The sequence below is a fragment of the Phalacrocorax aristotelis genome, chromosome 1 (genome assembly GCF_949628215.1).
Source record: "Phalacrocorax aristotelis chromosome 1, bGulAri2.1, whole genome shotgun sequence".
NCBI classification, from domain to species: domain Eukaryota; kingdom Metazoa; phylum Chordata; class Aves; order Suliformes; family Phalacrocoracidae; genus Phalacrocorax; species Phalacrocorax aristotelis.
The window spans coordinates 4,647,628-4,661,550 of NC_134276.1; the positions used below are offsets into that span (position 1 = coordinate 4,647,628).

At 47.9% G+C, this 13,923-nt stretch overlaps 1 protein-coding gene across 2 annotated transcripts in view; it reads right to left on the bottom strand.

Moving 5' to 3' along the window:
* Positions 1-13,923, bottom strand: part of GAB2 (GRB2 associated binding protein 2) — a 99,016-nt gene that overhangs the window by 66,500 nt on the left and 18,593 nt on the right. Inside the window, exon 1 of one of the 2 annotated variants that reach the window (XM_075075502.1) lies at positions 12,036-12,186. The exons of the other annotated variant lie outside the window; for it this stretch is intronic. Within the exon in view, the coding sequence (XP_074931603.1) occupies positions 12,036-12,134 (99 nt within the window). The 5' untranslated portion in view covers positions 12,135-12,186. Of the gene's footprint in view, positions 1-12,035; positions 12,187-13,923 lie in introns of those variants that run through there. 2 annotated transcript variants of the gene reach the window in all.

Consider the following 13,923-nt stretch of genomic DNA (forward strand, 5'->3'; position numbering starts at 1 on the left):
TTACCCCCTTGGATTCCCGATGCATTTGCAAGCAGCAGTGGGTAAGCTGAACATCACTGATCTGCATCAACCTGGCACTGCCGTTCCGGAGCTGAATCCCTCACCCCATCCCTGACTGGGACAACTTCAGCTTGTGTCGGCTGTAAAACCTGATGTGTTTTGGGGTGCTTGGGGGCAAAAGATAGCTGCGTGCTTGGCCCAGTGGCCACAAGAAGCTCCGGGCATCCATGTTCATGGCTTTAGGGGCAATTCTTATGTAGCAGTGGAACACATTTTCTCATCTGTAGGCTCACAGAAATGCAGAGTGGTTCTAGGATGGGACACCAATCCTGTTAGGGACTACAAAGCAAGACATGCCTAGTGTTTGCTACATGCAACAAACCCCATTTCAAACGCCCTTCTTGCAAAAACTGCCCCATTCACCCCTTTCGCCTCTCACAGCACCACTTTATTTGTACAAAGCCGTCTTCTCCCACCCTGCACATCTCAGCACCCCTGTGAGCTTCCCAAGTGGGGCTCCTACAGCAACTGGGAAGCTCCTCCTGGGAGCCCTGGTATTTATTTGGGCAAGAATGTGAAAATACTGATGATTACAGTCATTACTTCATCACGTGGCACCATGCAGAGCATCTGGGAACCGTCCAAGGTTATATAAGAAGAGCATATAAGAACCGCACCCCAGGAAGGATTTGTTTGTATTTCCTCTGCACAGTCTCATAGGATGAATAGAATGTCCTTTGCTTGCAACCTTGTTGATCAAGGTTGGATGAAAAGCTTGTCCAGGATGCCACACATGAGCACGAATTAATGGCTATTCTCAGAATAGGACTCTTGTACCCGAGCTGTAGCTCAGGCCGGGTCCAGCAGCCTAACTGCATGCATGTCCTGGTATCTCACGTGTCCAAATGCTTTGTGCAATTGGAAGAATTCAAGGAAATGGGATCTTCTGCATTTTTTCAAGACAGGAATCATTTAACTAGAGGCGTTTAAAGCAAAGCACGGAGGATGTGTCTGCTTTTAGGGAGTTTTGGGTCTTAGGATGGGACAAAAGACGGGGAGCAGAATAGTGAGGCCCTCACGGAGGGTCCCAGCAGCAGGAGCACCAGGGAGAAGATGCAGATTTCATATGGAACAAGATGTGATTTCAACAGCCAAACCTGCTCCAGCCTGGCCCAAGTCACCACTGCAGCAGAAATACAGGTTTAGGGCTGGATTCTCATCTCAGACACTGAGGCTAACATCGACACCCTCCACTGGTTTTAAGCTCTCCTGGATTCATGTTTCCATCAAAGAGAGGTTGCAAGGACCACCACAGCCATTGAAAGCTGCACCCCCCAGCACTTTTCCAGATGCTGCAACAATTCCCGTCACGTGCCTCGGCCATAAGGGCTGCTACAATAAAGCTGTGGCTCAACAGCAGCGACCTCCCATCTGCTGACTGGGTGATGCCTCTGGTTTTCTAGAGGAAGATCTGAAAACCTGCCCAGATCTGGGAGGTTTTGGTTTGGGGATGATGAACACCCAGCACTCAGTATATCTTCCCATGGGCCACCCAGGATCCACTAGCCTGTGTCACAGCCAAAGGTCTTCCAGCCTCTACCTAGTCCCTGAAGCGCGGCCAGTATTGTACACCCCAGGAAAAGGTGGAGGAATCCCCAAAACAGTGAAATTGCTTGTTTTCTGGGAAAAGCATCCCCCTAATCCAGGTAGCAGAGGACATGTTCAGCACATAGGGCTTAACAACACCCTGACTGCAGCTGTGGCTGATGCTGGGAAGAGGATCAGATAACAAAGCTTTTTGTCTATATTTTAACATCATTAAAAAGTGGATAATCTCCTCCTCCATAAAAGCACCGGCTCCCTCCGGGAGCCTCTTTGGCTGCTGCATTGAGCCAGAGCAATTCTGAGGCCAGCTCTGTACCCAAGCAGGAGATGGCAATGAAAAATGGCATTTTGGAAACTCAACCTGGGATGTGCAGGGATGGGGCTGAGCTGCAGCAATGGACCTGTGCCCCTAAAAAGCTGTTGGTCATTTATTTAACACACAGTGACCCCTCCGGTGCCAGTCCCATGCAATCCCAGCAGGAAGGACTGACACATTGTTTTCTTCTCTCTTTGTTTTTCTCCTTTGTCATGAGTGTTTTGGAAACTTATCAGCAAATTTTTTAGTATTACTACAACTTTTTTCTTTTGCAAGAAATGCCTGCTGCAGCAGGCACAGCTGGGAATCATCCTTACCTCTTTGCCTGGTGATATATTGCCTTTTGTGTTTTTTTTCTGCCAGTTCACTGGGGACATGAAGAAGGTCGATATAAGAAGTGCCCTTTCGGATGAGCACTGGGCACGGCGGGGAGAGACGGTGAGAGGAGCTCACCTCTCGCCTTCTGCACCCAGATCTCACCTTGCTCCCCTTTCCATCAATGGATAGCAGCAGGAATAAGATGAGCAGGTAGCCAGGCGCTGCCACATACTCCCATTTGCCCATGCTAAGCATCAACACCCTCAAAATCCCAATTATAACACTATTTCACCTACCAGTTGCATTACCCAAGATGCTGCCCTATTGCTAACCCACCTTCACAGCATCGACACCTGTGGAGTCACATTTTGCTCTCAGATACGCAACACCATCAGACTGAGAGACATCCCTTCTCACCCTCTTTATTTCTAACCTCTTGCCTGTCATGTGCGAGTGACCCAGGATTTCTCCCAGGCCTTCCCTTTTGCAGACACCTCCCTCCCTCCCTCCCCATCACCTCTGGTGACAGACCTCCAGATATTTTTGGTGCAGGGGGGAAAAAAGCTGGGGGAAAGGAGGGGAGAGGAAGAGTCAGTTCTGCTTTGGATCAATGCATCACCATTGAACAAGGAGAGGGCTGCAGTGGACGTGCCCTTGGGAGCTGACTGATCCATCCCCCGTCAAACCCGAGGGTTTGCGAGGGTCCGCAGAGGAGCTGTCTAGTGAGGCCAGGCAGCTCTCAGTTATTTTTAGGAGGAGCTTCCCTCCTCTGTTGTCCTTTTTGTGCAGCAGGAAATCTTTTCTTGCACATTTTATTAAAAAAAAAGAGCACAAAACACCAAGAAAACCACCTCATTTCCTGGAGTCTTTCCCTCCACCTCACTTCTCTCTTCCCATTTTCCCTGTTTTTTGGTTGTTTTTTTTAAGGGTATGACACTCAGCAGCTTTCACTCTACCTCCAGCTCCTCTCCTTGCATGCCAGCATAGGCATCTGTTGCATTCACAGATGCTGCGCAGGAGGAATCAAATGCCCTGAGCTCCCTCCAGCACCTGGACAATGTCCCCAAGAAGCATCCTCATGGAGGTCCTACCCCAAACGCCACTTAATCCATGAAGCCATCCTGTTGACTTTGGCCAACGGTGGAGCCAGCCCTTGGGGTGCAGCAGGAGCATGAGTGGGCTCCTCTTCCACGTCCATATGCTCCAACAGGAAACATCAATTCTCTTTCTATAGGAAGGTAGGTTATCCTGGGGCAGAGGAAATGTTTCCTCTTCCCGGCAGGATGTTTGCAGTGAGCCCAGAGTGAGGTATGTATAGAAACCTCCCGATGCGGCTGTACGCCTGTGGAGATTTCAGCAAATATCTCCCTGCAAACAGCCTGAATCAATGTTGTCGCCCTCGGGGCAGACTAGAGCCAGTCCCAGGAAAACAGCCAAAGACAAACATAGAAAATAACACCCTACCCTTGCCAAAATTAGGCAGAGGGTCTCCTAATAGCCACAGTGATCAATAAAGTTGGGGGGGATCCCTACAGGGAGATCTCTACACCTGGGATGCCTTGAATCCAGGGAGATGGTGCCCAGGTCTGGCCGGAAAGGAGCTTTTATTCACCGCTTCCATTGAATTTCCCTCCTGGGTACAGGAAAGTAAAGCTTCCCTGTAAAATATATATATATTTTTTTTTAAGTGGAATTTTTCTGACCCCAAAAAATGATTTATCAAAAAATTCCCACCTCAGACTGTTAAAACAATTGAGATCTCAGCCCTTCATCTAGTTTAAAGCATAACTCCTGATGTGCAGCTCCCTTGGGTTCCAGACAAGCCTCTATTCTAGGCTGTGGGCAAGGTACCTGACTTCAAGGTTTGCAGACAAAACTTTTGAGAAAATCAGCCCTTTAGCTGCCAGAAGCTTCCCTCAGCTGCACAAAGAGGTTTCAAGAGCTCTTTCACAAGAGTTTTGATCCCTCTTGTACAACACACTGAAGATTTACTGGAGTACTCTGGAGTACGGTATTTCGAATAGACAAAATAAACCCCAAAGAAATTCAGTGCTCAGGAAGGAGTTTTTCTCGAGTGGCTGCAATTTAGGGATTTGGGAACTCCAATCCCAAACGTTGCATGAGGTCATTGAGTGAAAAGTCATCAAATCACAGCCTCCAACATTGCTTGCGTGAAGTCATGAAGCAGTGGCTGAGCAATAAGCTCTTTTGGATGCTGTAAAAACCCCCCAACCCTTTTAATTGCTCTATGTAGTTGTAATTATTTTATTTGCCCTTATTTCCCTCTCAGAATGAATCCAGTCCCTGTGAGATCCAGCACAGAGCAGCAATGCCACTCTTTATGGCTTGTAATTTTTAGGGGTGAAAACCAGGGGGTCGGAGGGGCAGGATGGGGAAACAGGAGCTGTCCATACACTTCAACAAGTTTTGATACTTCAGGAAAAAGGAAGTAAACTAGATATTTTAGAAATCTTCTGCAACACAAATAGAAATAAATGGTTTTGGAAAATGTCCTTTTTTTTCCTCTTTTTTTTTTTTTTTTTTTTTTGAGTAAATCATTCCTGCGTCCTGTTACCCTACTGTGGGACATGCCTGTACTGGTGCATAGCTGCTTTTACCACTAATGATGGGTCAGTCCATCGAGGTTTATTTTAATGTTACGACCTTTACGAGAAACTCTTCTGTAGCAATGATTAAAATAGCAGCCGTCTCCTGTTTGTGCCGCAGCGAAACCGTCTGACACCAACACAGACACACCACCAAGATGAAAAACACTGCCCTTCCTAATTTATCGCCTAAACAGTGTTTGCCTAAACTCATCAAGTCATCAAGGTGTTGCTCTGACCTGGTGCTCCTGGATCTCCCGCCAAGCCCTGCCCACACATGCAGGGGACCCAGCAGCGTATTTTCCCATAGGGATTTGAGGGCAGGGATGGGGAGGATGTCATTCATTTGTGCCAGGTGGCCAGAAGCCTCTAAGACATGACGTGCTTTTTCATTGTATCTCCAGTTCCTGCTGTACCCATCCCCAGGGCTGATCCTTGCCATTGTCAGTGAGGAAACTCAGACCCACCAAACATCAGCAAAGCCATTCCTCCTGCATGAATATTGTACCAGTCCCGTGTGAACACAGAGCACAGCACGTGGAAATACGAGTGGATGGTGGGGCTGTGGGAAGGGATGGAGACTTGTTTTGCTAGCCAAAACTTTCAGAACCCTCTAATAATAAAAATAATAATAATTTTCAGGCACCTGATGTTCAGAAAGAACCAACCACCTCCATAAGAAAACCAGGTACCTCCTAGCACCAGTTTGGGACCTGCTCCTCCCTCCAACCATCGGCACCTAAAAGCTGTAGTTGCCCTACTTGTATCTTTTTTTTTTTTGAAACATTCACGTGAATGAAGTTCTGTTTGTGGAAAATTACATCACTTGGGCTGAAGGAAACTTCTTGCTTTTCTTCATCTATCTCATGACTTTGCCCCTCTGCAACACACTTGCTTCGGTATTTTGGTTTTTGCTACATCAGTGGGTTCATCGAGGGGGTGCACAGGCATGGATCTGAGGGCATGAGGCAATGTTGCCTCCTCGGCTAAACTTTTCCCTTCTCGTTGCTTCCCCCAAGCCTATTGCTTTTGACATAAAGCACAACATTAAGGCGGCAGGTTGATGGGGACATTTCAAAGACCTCAGGCCAGGTCCTACCCCAAATACCGCCCAATGCAGGAAGCCACCCTGTTGACTCTCAGGTCCTGGGAACTTGTAGAAAAATATGGAAAATCCGCATCCTTTTAGCAAATCAAGTAACTGGCCCCTCTTTCCAAAGGCTTGGGCTAAAATCCCAGATTTCAACTCCTCCCAACTTCACACACAACCATCGGCTCCAACATGAAGATGTGCAGGTACCTGGCTCTGAAGGCGGATGAGCTGCCGAAGCAGAGAGCTTAAAAAGGTAATTCAGGACAGATTTCAACTTCAGAAAGGCTTTGGATGCTTACACAGTGCTAATGATAAGATAATTCAGAAATACTTCAAACCTGACAACATAACATACTAGCTCTGGCTGCAATTTAGTGCGTGTTATCAGGTTTTTCATTGCTTTTCCCTTGCTGTGATGGATTCCAAGCTTGCCGTTATTACAGCTATTACATGCTTGATTTTAATGGGGGGTGCTTGCAGCTGTCACAACGGGCTGAAAATATATTCTTTATGTCAAACTGCACAGGAGACATTTCCTCCTTGAGTCACTGACAGGTCACCTCCCAAAACCAATTAGCTAATTGTCTCGTATCACTCCCTGAAGAGCAAGAGAAATGAGTGACTTGCGAATGAACTCTGCCCATAGAAAACGCTTGTTCTCTCTCGCCCTCTCCCATTTTTTTTTTTAAACCTTAATTTAATCTGTCGGCCATTCCAACAAACGAGGCAGTGTGCCTGCCCCATTCCTTGCATGCTGACTCTCTGCCAGGCTGTTTTATTTTTTTTTTAAATAAAGGGGAATAAAAATTAATAGTGTTTCCTTCCCCGCATATCTAGACAACTTGCTGCAGCAAAGAGGGTCGTCGGCAACCTTTAGCTCATGCCTGGGTCCTGCTCCCAAATCTGTCATTAGCACTTCCCGGCTTCAGCATGACCCTTGAGAGCTGGTGAGGCTCTTGCTTAATGTAAGGACATGCTCGTGCCTGCTTTGACTTCAATCAGCCGGGTTAGAAAGCGTTACTTTACTCGGCAGAACTGCTCCTCAGGCAAAGCCCCTCTTGGCTGTTGGCTTCACGAGCGTACCGAGCTGTCACTCCTATTTCTCTCAGACCTGAAAAAGCAATGCAAGGAGGGGAAAATAAAGAAAAAAACCCCTGCTCCTCCCTGCATATCAGCTGAGTTGCATGTTTATTGCACAGAGGACAGAGGGGATATGTGGCTTCATGTACAGCAGCATGGAGAGAGGAGCCCTGTTTTCCTGGCACAGACGGAGATGAGAGTGGACTAGGAGATAATTGCTGGCCTCAGCACACTTGTTATAGGGGCAACCATGGGGGAAAATCCTGAATGATAAACCCCTATGTATTGCTGAGCTCCACAAAGAAGCCCTGTGTTTCCCCAGGGGCACATCCCCTGCTGCTAGATGTTACTAGAGCATGAATATCACGGCTGAAATGCTCCAGCAAAACTGAAATATCTGTTGCAGCTATCACTATGTCACCTCAACCTTCTTCAATCCCCTCTGACCCTGTGTGGCTCTGTAGCAAGACCCCTAAATCACCCTTGACCAACCTGATAGCCCTCTACAGGGAGATGACTGGCTTGGTGAGAGCAGTGGGTGCTTCTTATCAGGACATTAGTAATGCTTTCTTTCAAAATATCTCCCGTAAGGTCCTCATAGACAAACTGGTGAAGTATGGGCTAGATAACCAGACTGTGAGGTGGGTCTCACTGGGGCTGTCTGGCTGGAAAGCAGCTTTATCCACCAGACTGGGGGGTCCTGGTGGAAACCAAGTTGACCATGAGCCAGCAACGTGTCCTCACATCAAAGTCACCAGCCTCCTGGGATGTGTTGGGCTGAGTGTTGTTAGCAGGTCAAGGGAGGGGATCCTTCCTCCCTGCTCAGCCCCAGTGGGACACATCCAGGAGCTGGATCTAGGTCTGCGCTCTCCATACAAGACAGACCTGGGTATACTGGAGTGAGCTGAGCCAAGGGCCACAAAGATGATTAAGGGACTGGAGCATCTGACATGAGGAGAAGCTGAGAGAGCTGGGACTGTTCAGCCTGGAGAACAGAAGGTTCAAGGGGATCTTATCTACCTAGGAGCATAAATACCTGAAGAGGGGGAATTAAAGAAGACAGAGCCAGATTCTCCTTAGTGGTGCCCAATGACAGGGCAAGAGGCAATGGGCGCAAATTAAAAATACAGGAAAATCCACTTAAACATAAGAATAAACTTATTTTTCCACTGTGAGGAGGGTCAAACACTGGCACAGGCTGCCCAAAGGGGTTGTAGAGTTTCCAACCCTAGAGAAACTAAAAATCCTAAGCAATCTGCACTTGGTGACCCTGATTTAGGAAAGGGGGTTGAACTAGGTGATTGCCAGGGGTCCCTTCCAGCCTCACTGATTCTGGGGTCCAGCAGATGATGCCCACCGTGTCATTTCCTTCATCTTCCTTCCAAGCGGCTCGTCCTTTCCCTACAGTCACATCTCAAAAGATAACACTCTCCCACCGTCCAGCCTCCCTGCTCAACCGAGAAGACAAGACCCTTGATGGAGGAGGAACCAAATGAAAACAGCAGATCAGGAGTCAGCATGTGCCGTGTGAGAGCCAGGTACCCTGAAGGTACAAATTCAGTCTGATGCTTTGGCTCTGGCTTCTCCGTAATAATAACCCGGAAAAATAATGATACACCTGAAGCTTTGCCTTATGGGGATGTGAAAAGGATAAATACAGTAAAGATCTTGATTTACTGAGACCTAATGGAGGTGGTAAGAATATATCTCAGGTGGACAGAGATGGTTAGGACAGGGATGTGGCCTGCCAATTCATTTTTCATTGATGGATTTGAAATAAAACCAATAGTCACCACAGCAGAAACACCCTATAAAATTACATTTGTTGACTTTACTGGGTTTTTGAAGAGGTGAGGGGGGAGATGAAATAAACTGACAGCAGACAGTAAAATGTCTTAAGGTCAGGAGGAAAATGAAAGCAGTGAGAAGAAATAAGGAAAAGCCAGTCCTCACGATCCTAGAAACACTCCTAACAGCTACAGATTTTAATCCGTATTTAAGCTCCCCCCAGATGGGCTGAACTTGGCTTCCTGCAGCACCCTGACCCCCTCAGCAGCGACCCAGCTGGCCGACGCTCAGTGGATGCTCGTTAAATCGGCACCCGGAGGGTTAAGCACATTAGAAGAACCTGCCTTGACACATTGCTATCCACAGTCCCTTTTTTTTCCTTTGGAAAATGCGAAGTCACTCTTCAGCAAGAGGCCAGGCAAGAGGTTGCTTAGGAACTAAATTACTTCTCATTCTTAGACAGTGATGCTAGCTGGCACCTGGGGCGGCATGGAAGCGTTCAAGAGGGGCCAGAGCACTGGGATAGGCATGAGCCACGGGCTGCGGGGTCATCCTAAAGATCAAGATCAGCAGCAATCGCTTCTCCCTGCTCCTCTAGACAACTGCCCTGGGCTCTTGCAGAAAAACCTTGAGTTTGCTCCGGAAAAGCAACACTAAAAGGCAAGAGAAGTCTAAATTAGAAAGGTTTTGATGATATCACAAGAAGTGGTGCACGAGCTTAAGTTCAGTGTAGGGGTTTCTGCTGGCACCGTGTCCAACGGGAGGAAGGAAGGATGTTTCAGGATGAGTGATCTTTTGTCCAGTATTTCAAAATACTTTAGAGATGCAAATGACACGTGGTACACAAGGCTGTCAGCTCTATCTTCAAGTCACTCACAAGACTTGTCCTCCTTTAGGTAAAAAACATCGCTGGAAAAGATTTTCCTCTAAATGCTTTTATGAAAAGTTACAAACCATTTAGAGACCAGAATTGCCCCAGAGGGACCGGCTGCTGAAGCAATTTCTCAAAAAGAAGTTGTGCCGACAGGGCTGCCCAGTCCTCACGTCGTCTGTTCAAGGGAAGCTATTTCGAGTGAATCATGTGAAGAAAGACCAATGAGTCAACAATTTGGACCTGATGAAGCAACGAAAGCTGCAGGAAGAAGCTGAATAGTCAGGTTTCCACTGTGTGTGCTCTTGGGGAAAGGACCGGTTTGACTGAGCCATGCAGGAAAACTTCAGAAGCGGCAAGGTAGGAATACAAGAAGTGAAAGTCCTTTTCTCTTTCTCTGCTGAGGTAGTCCAGCAGCTTGCGTTGACAGCTCTATTGAAGATTTGACACCATTAACACTTGATGTAAGACACACTCAGCTTCCAGGTTTTGTAAGAAAGGAAACCCCCATTTTACCCAGCAGTTTTTAGGATGTGCATTCTCTGGAGGCTTGGGCAGGAGGTGAGGCCAAGCCAAGGGATGAGCAGTTGATAAGGACCTCAGCAGCAGGGAGCTGCCAGAGATAAACTCTTGTTCCTGCATAAGTTTCTAGACGAGTGTAAGGGAATTGGATGCCCATCTTCTGCTGGTTTTCCCACCTAACTTCAGATACCCATTCGAAAAACCAGTATAAACCCATTCTATTCCAAGGTGACATCTTAGAGCCACTGTGAGTTGGGACTGAAACATGTCCTACTAGATCTTCATGCTAATGTCCAAGCTGGCCTTCTTTAGCCCAAATCAGCTTTGTACTCTAACAAATGGTGTATCCCCCCAAATACTTAAACAAGTAAAAATAACACTCCAAGAACAACGTTAGATACCTCATGACACTTTCTGAGAAGCACCTTCAGAGGTGGTGCTTCTCAGCACCTTTGGAAGCAGGGAAGAGGATGCAAACTCAAAACAAATCACACTAGAAAGATAAATAACAGTTTTCAAAAGACTTGGCACCCATGCCTGTGTGTCTCTGAGCCTGGCAGACCAGTGCAGAGGTGCTGAGAAGCACAGTCTGGAGAGGGTAGATAGAAAACTTTCCATCGCAGGGACCACATTAGTGCTTTATATGCACACAGAGCTTTTCATGAGAAGGTCAGAGCACACAAATGGATCCTTTTATGTGTCAATCCTGTGCTGTTTTATGGAGTATCATGGCTGTGTTCAGGACTCAGTGGAGTTTGCACCAACCGAAATGAGAAAGCGATGGGGCCAGCAACCCGGTCCTCTCCCCAGTAACCCCCACTGCCTCCCTCCTGAATTCCTGAAGACCATGGATTCTCATGGGACCATCATCTCCTACCGCAAGGTAACCCAACAACCTCAAGCCAATCCCGCAGCAGGCACAGGAGATACTGCAAGGTGCCCAGGACAGCCAACCAGAGCAGCTAGAAACCAGCTCATGGGACGTCTTGTCCTGGGCATGGCTCGTGCAGGGAAAGGCCTTAGCTCTCCTCACCCACGAGTGGGCATCAGAGCTGTCTCATGTGCAGAGCCTCCCAGACAGTGATCTGACTTGCATGCCCATAATATTATCAAGTCAAGATGAGTAAGTTCACTATTAAATCCTCATTTAGTGTCCTGATACCAGCTCCGGGCCAGAAAACAAAATAACTGCCTAGAGAAAGAGCCCAAGGAGAATTCAGCTGGCTATGGCAGGTGCTTGAAACTCAGTGAAATAAGCCAGCTTGCAAACCCTTGTCTCTGCCTTTATCTGGGTCAGGGATTCTGCGGCCAAGGCAGCACACATGTCAAGGACTCTCAGATGCAGCAGTGGTTCTGCATCGCTAGCTCTCGGCCTTTCGGAGCAATACCCTCAGGCTCACTTCACTCAGGTCCATTGCACCAGCTGGAGATGTAAGCTGGAGCCCACCAGACTCCTGGAAAGCATGAATTTAACTTCACAAGGTGGTTTGATCACTGAATGGTCTTCGTGTTATAGGGAAAAGGATAAAGCCAAAATGTAACCACATTCCGCTCTGCTAACCCTCTGCCCCATGTCAGATGCACCCATAATATTCTGGTTTTCTCTCCAAAATTGCTAAAATCCTGTGGTTCCCTCTTTCAGTAACACCCCGCCTTCCAAGGCAGCTGTCTCAGCACGCTCGGGGTTTTCATCTAATACATTTTGACAGCCCCCACCTTGCTACCAGCCAAGCTTCACAGCTCCTCCTCAGGATGCACCATCCCAGGATAGACAAATCCATGTTCATCACTCCTCGTCCACATCCCCATGGGGTTAGAGAGGATTCATTTTCTCACCTCGTTGCCACCACACAAACCCAAGAAAGGGTTTAGCATGGATCTGCTACGGATGCCAGCGCCTGCAACCAGCTTCACCGAAGGGCGCTGCGCCATCATTTTCCCTTAAAGAACAACTCTGCCGACCCCAGCTCGCAGCAACGGGTGGAAACCATCTGCCCAGGCTTCCAAACCATTCCCCAAACACCCCCCTTTTGCCTGCCAAAGGCAGCTCAGCTCACATCTGCGGGGCCGCGTTTGCTGTGCCGAGAGTCGGCGTACCCAGCCCTGCTTCCCCCAAAGGGCATGGGAAAAGGCTGAGGGGATGGCGCACAAAAATGTGCGGATGGGAATGTGGCAGGGGAAGGAGTGGGAGACTTTGACCTGCGATTTGTTTGCTCAGCATCTCATCTCTGGATGAAGCAATGTTTCACTTGTGGAGGGCAGGGGAGAGGAGCTTGTGTGCAAGAAAAAATCGGGGCTAGAGGGAGAGGGGTAGCTCTTTGCTCCCCAGTTTTAGAGTCCAGAAGCCAACTTTTCTTGCATCTTGTCCCTTTTTTCCCCAGAGTGACCAGGTCACGGGGCAAAAAAGAGGACTCGGTGTGACACTCCAGCCTGTTTCCTCATGCAGGGACTTCTGGGGGTCACGGGAAGAGGATGGGTGGTCACCCTGGGGACAATGGTAGCTTAAGGTAAGGGGTTTAGATGAGGCTTTTAAAGGCTTCCTCAGACTCTGCCATCCTCACACTCATTCATCCAAAGAAATAGTACAAAAAAGACAAAAATCAAGCTGGGAGAACTTGATCAGGCAGAAAAGATTTCTCTTCCTTGTATTTACACAGCCCTGTGTCCATCTGAAAGGCATCACCCCCACCCTCCTCACATGATTCCCAAGCTCTCAGATACGCTTAAAAAAAAGGAGGAAAAAAAAAAAGGAAAAAAAACCCCAAACCACCACTCAGCAAGTAACATACTACAAGGACACATGTTTTTGTGCTCACTTGAGCTAAACCTCCTCCACAATTTTTCCTTTAGCCAAGTGTTTCTGAGTAGGAGCGCTGGAAAAATAAACTCCCCCGGCACAGCGGGACATGGGTGGGCGGCGGGGCTGAGCCGAGCCCCGGGGGCTCGCGGCTGCAGTCGAACTCCTGGGAGCCCCTTCCCAGTCCCCTCCACAGCACAGGCTGTCTGCTGGGGGACGTTTACTGGGAACAAGTGCCTATTGTTCCCTGTCAAGACTGAGAGGCAGCTCAGTGGAATAAAATATAATAAAAAAAGGACTGCAGCCTTCCTTTTTGCCCTCTTGGCTTTTCTTTTACCTTCCAAGTCAGCATAAAGCCCCAGCTTTGGTCCTTCTGCCTGCTTTGCTTTTAGACCTTGGTAAATAGTGCTGAAATGATACCTGAAGAAAATCATTATTGTTATCACCTCCAAAACAGGTCTTTCCTATTTCTTTTTTTTTTATTATTTTTTGCCTTTTTAGCTTTGCAGCACCGTTCCAGCCACCGTGGACTGGGGGAGTTTTGGGCGGCACAACGAGGAAGGAACAACACATGTTGCATGACTGAAGGTGGCACGAAAGCTGGCAGGTTTGATGGAATAAAGACCTGGGTAGCACCTGGTTTCCAGGGCATGGCTGAAGTAGTTCAAAGCAAGTGTGTGCCAATGATTGCAAGGTCCAAACTGTCTTTTAGGAAGAAATCATGGTCAGCTCCGTCGGGGCATGGCTGCGGCTGATGCCCATCTGGTTCTTTGGTGCCTCTGATTCCCCATGTGGGATAAATACACTGATTTCTCCAAGGCAACGGCTTCTGTGATCCTTGCATGATATTTGTTGCACGTATGCCAATTAATACTAATAAATATGCTAGCACTGTTACTGAAAGGATACACAGAGCGATAAAAAACA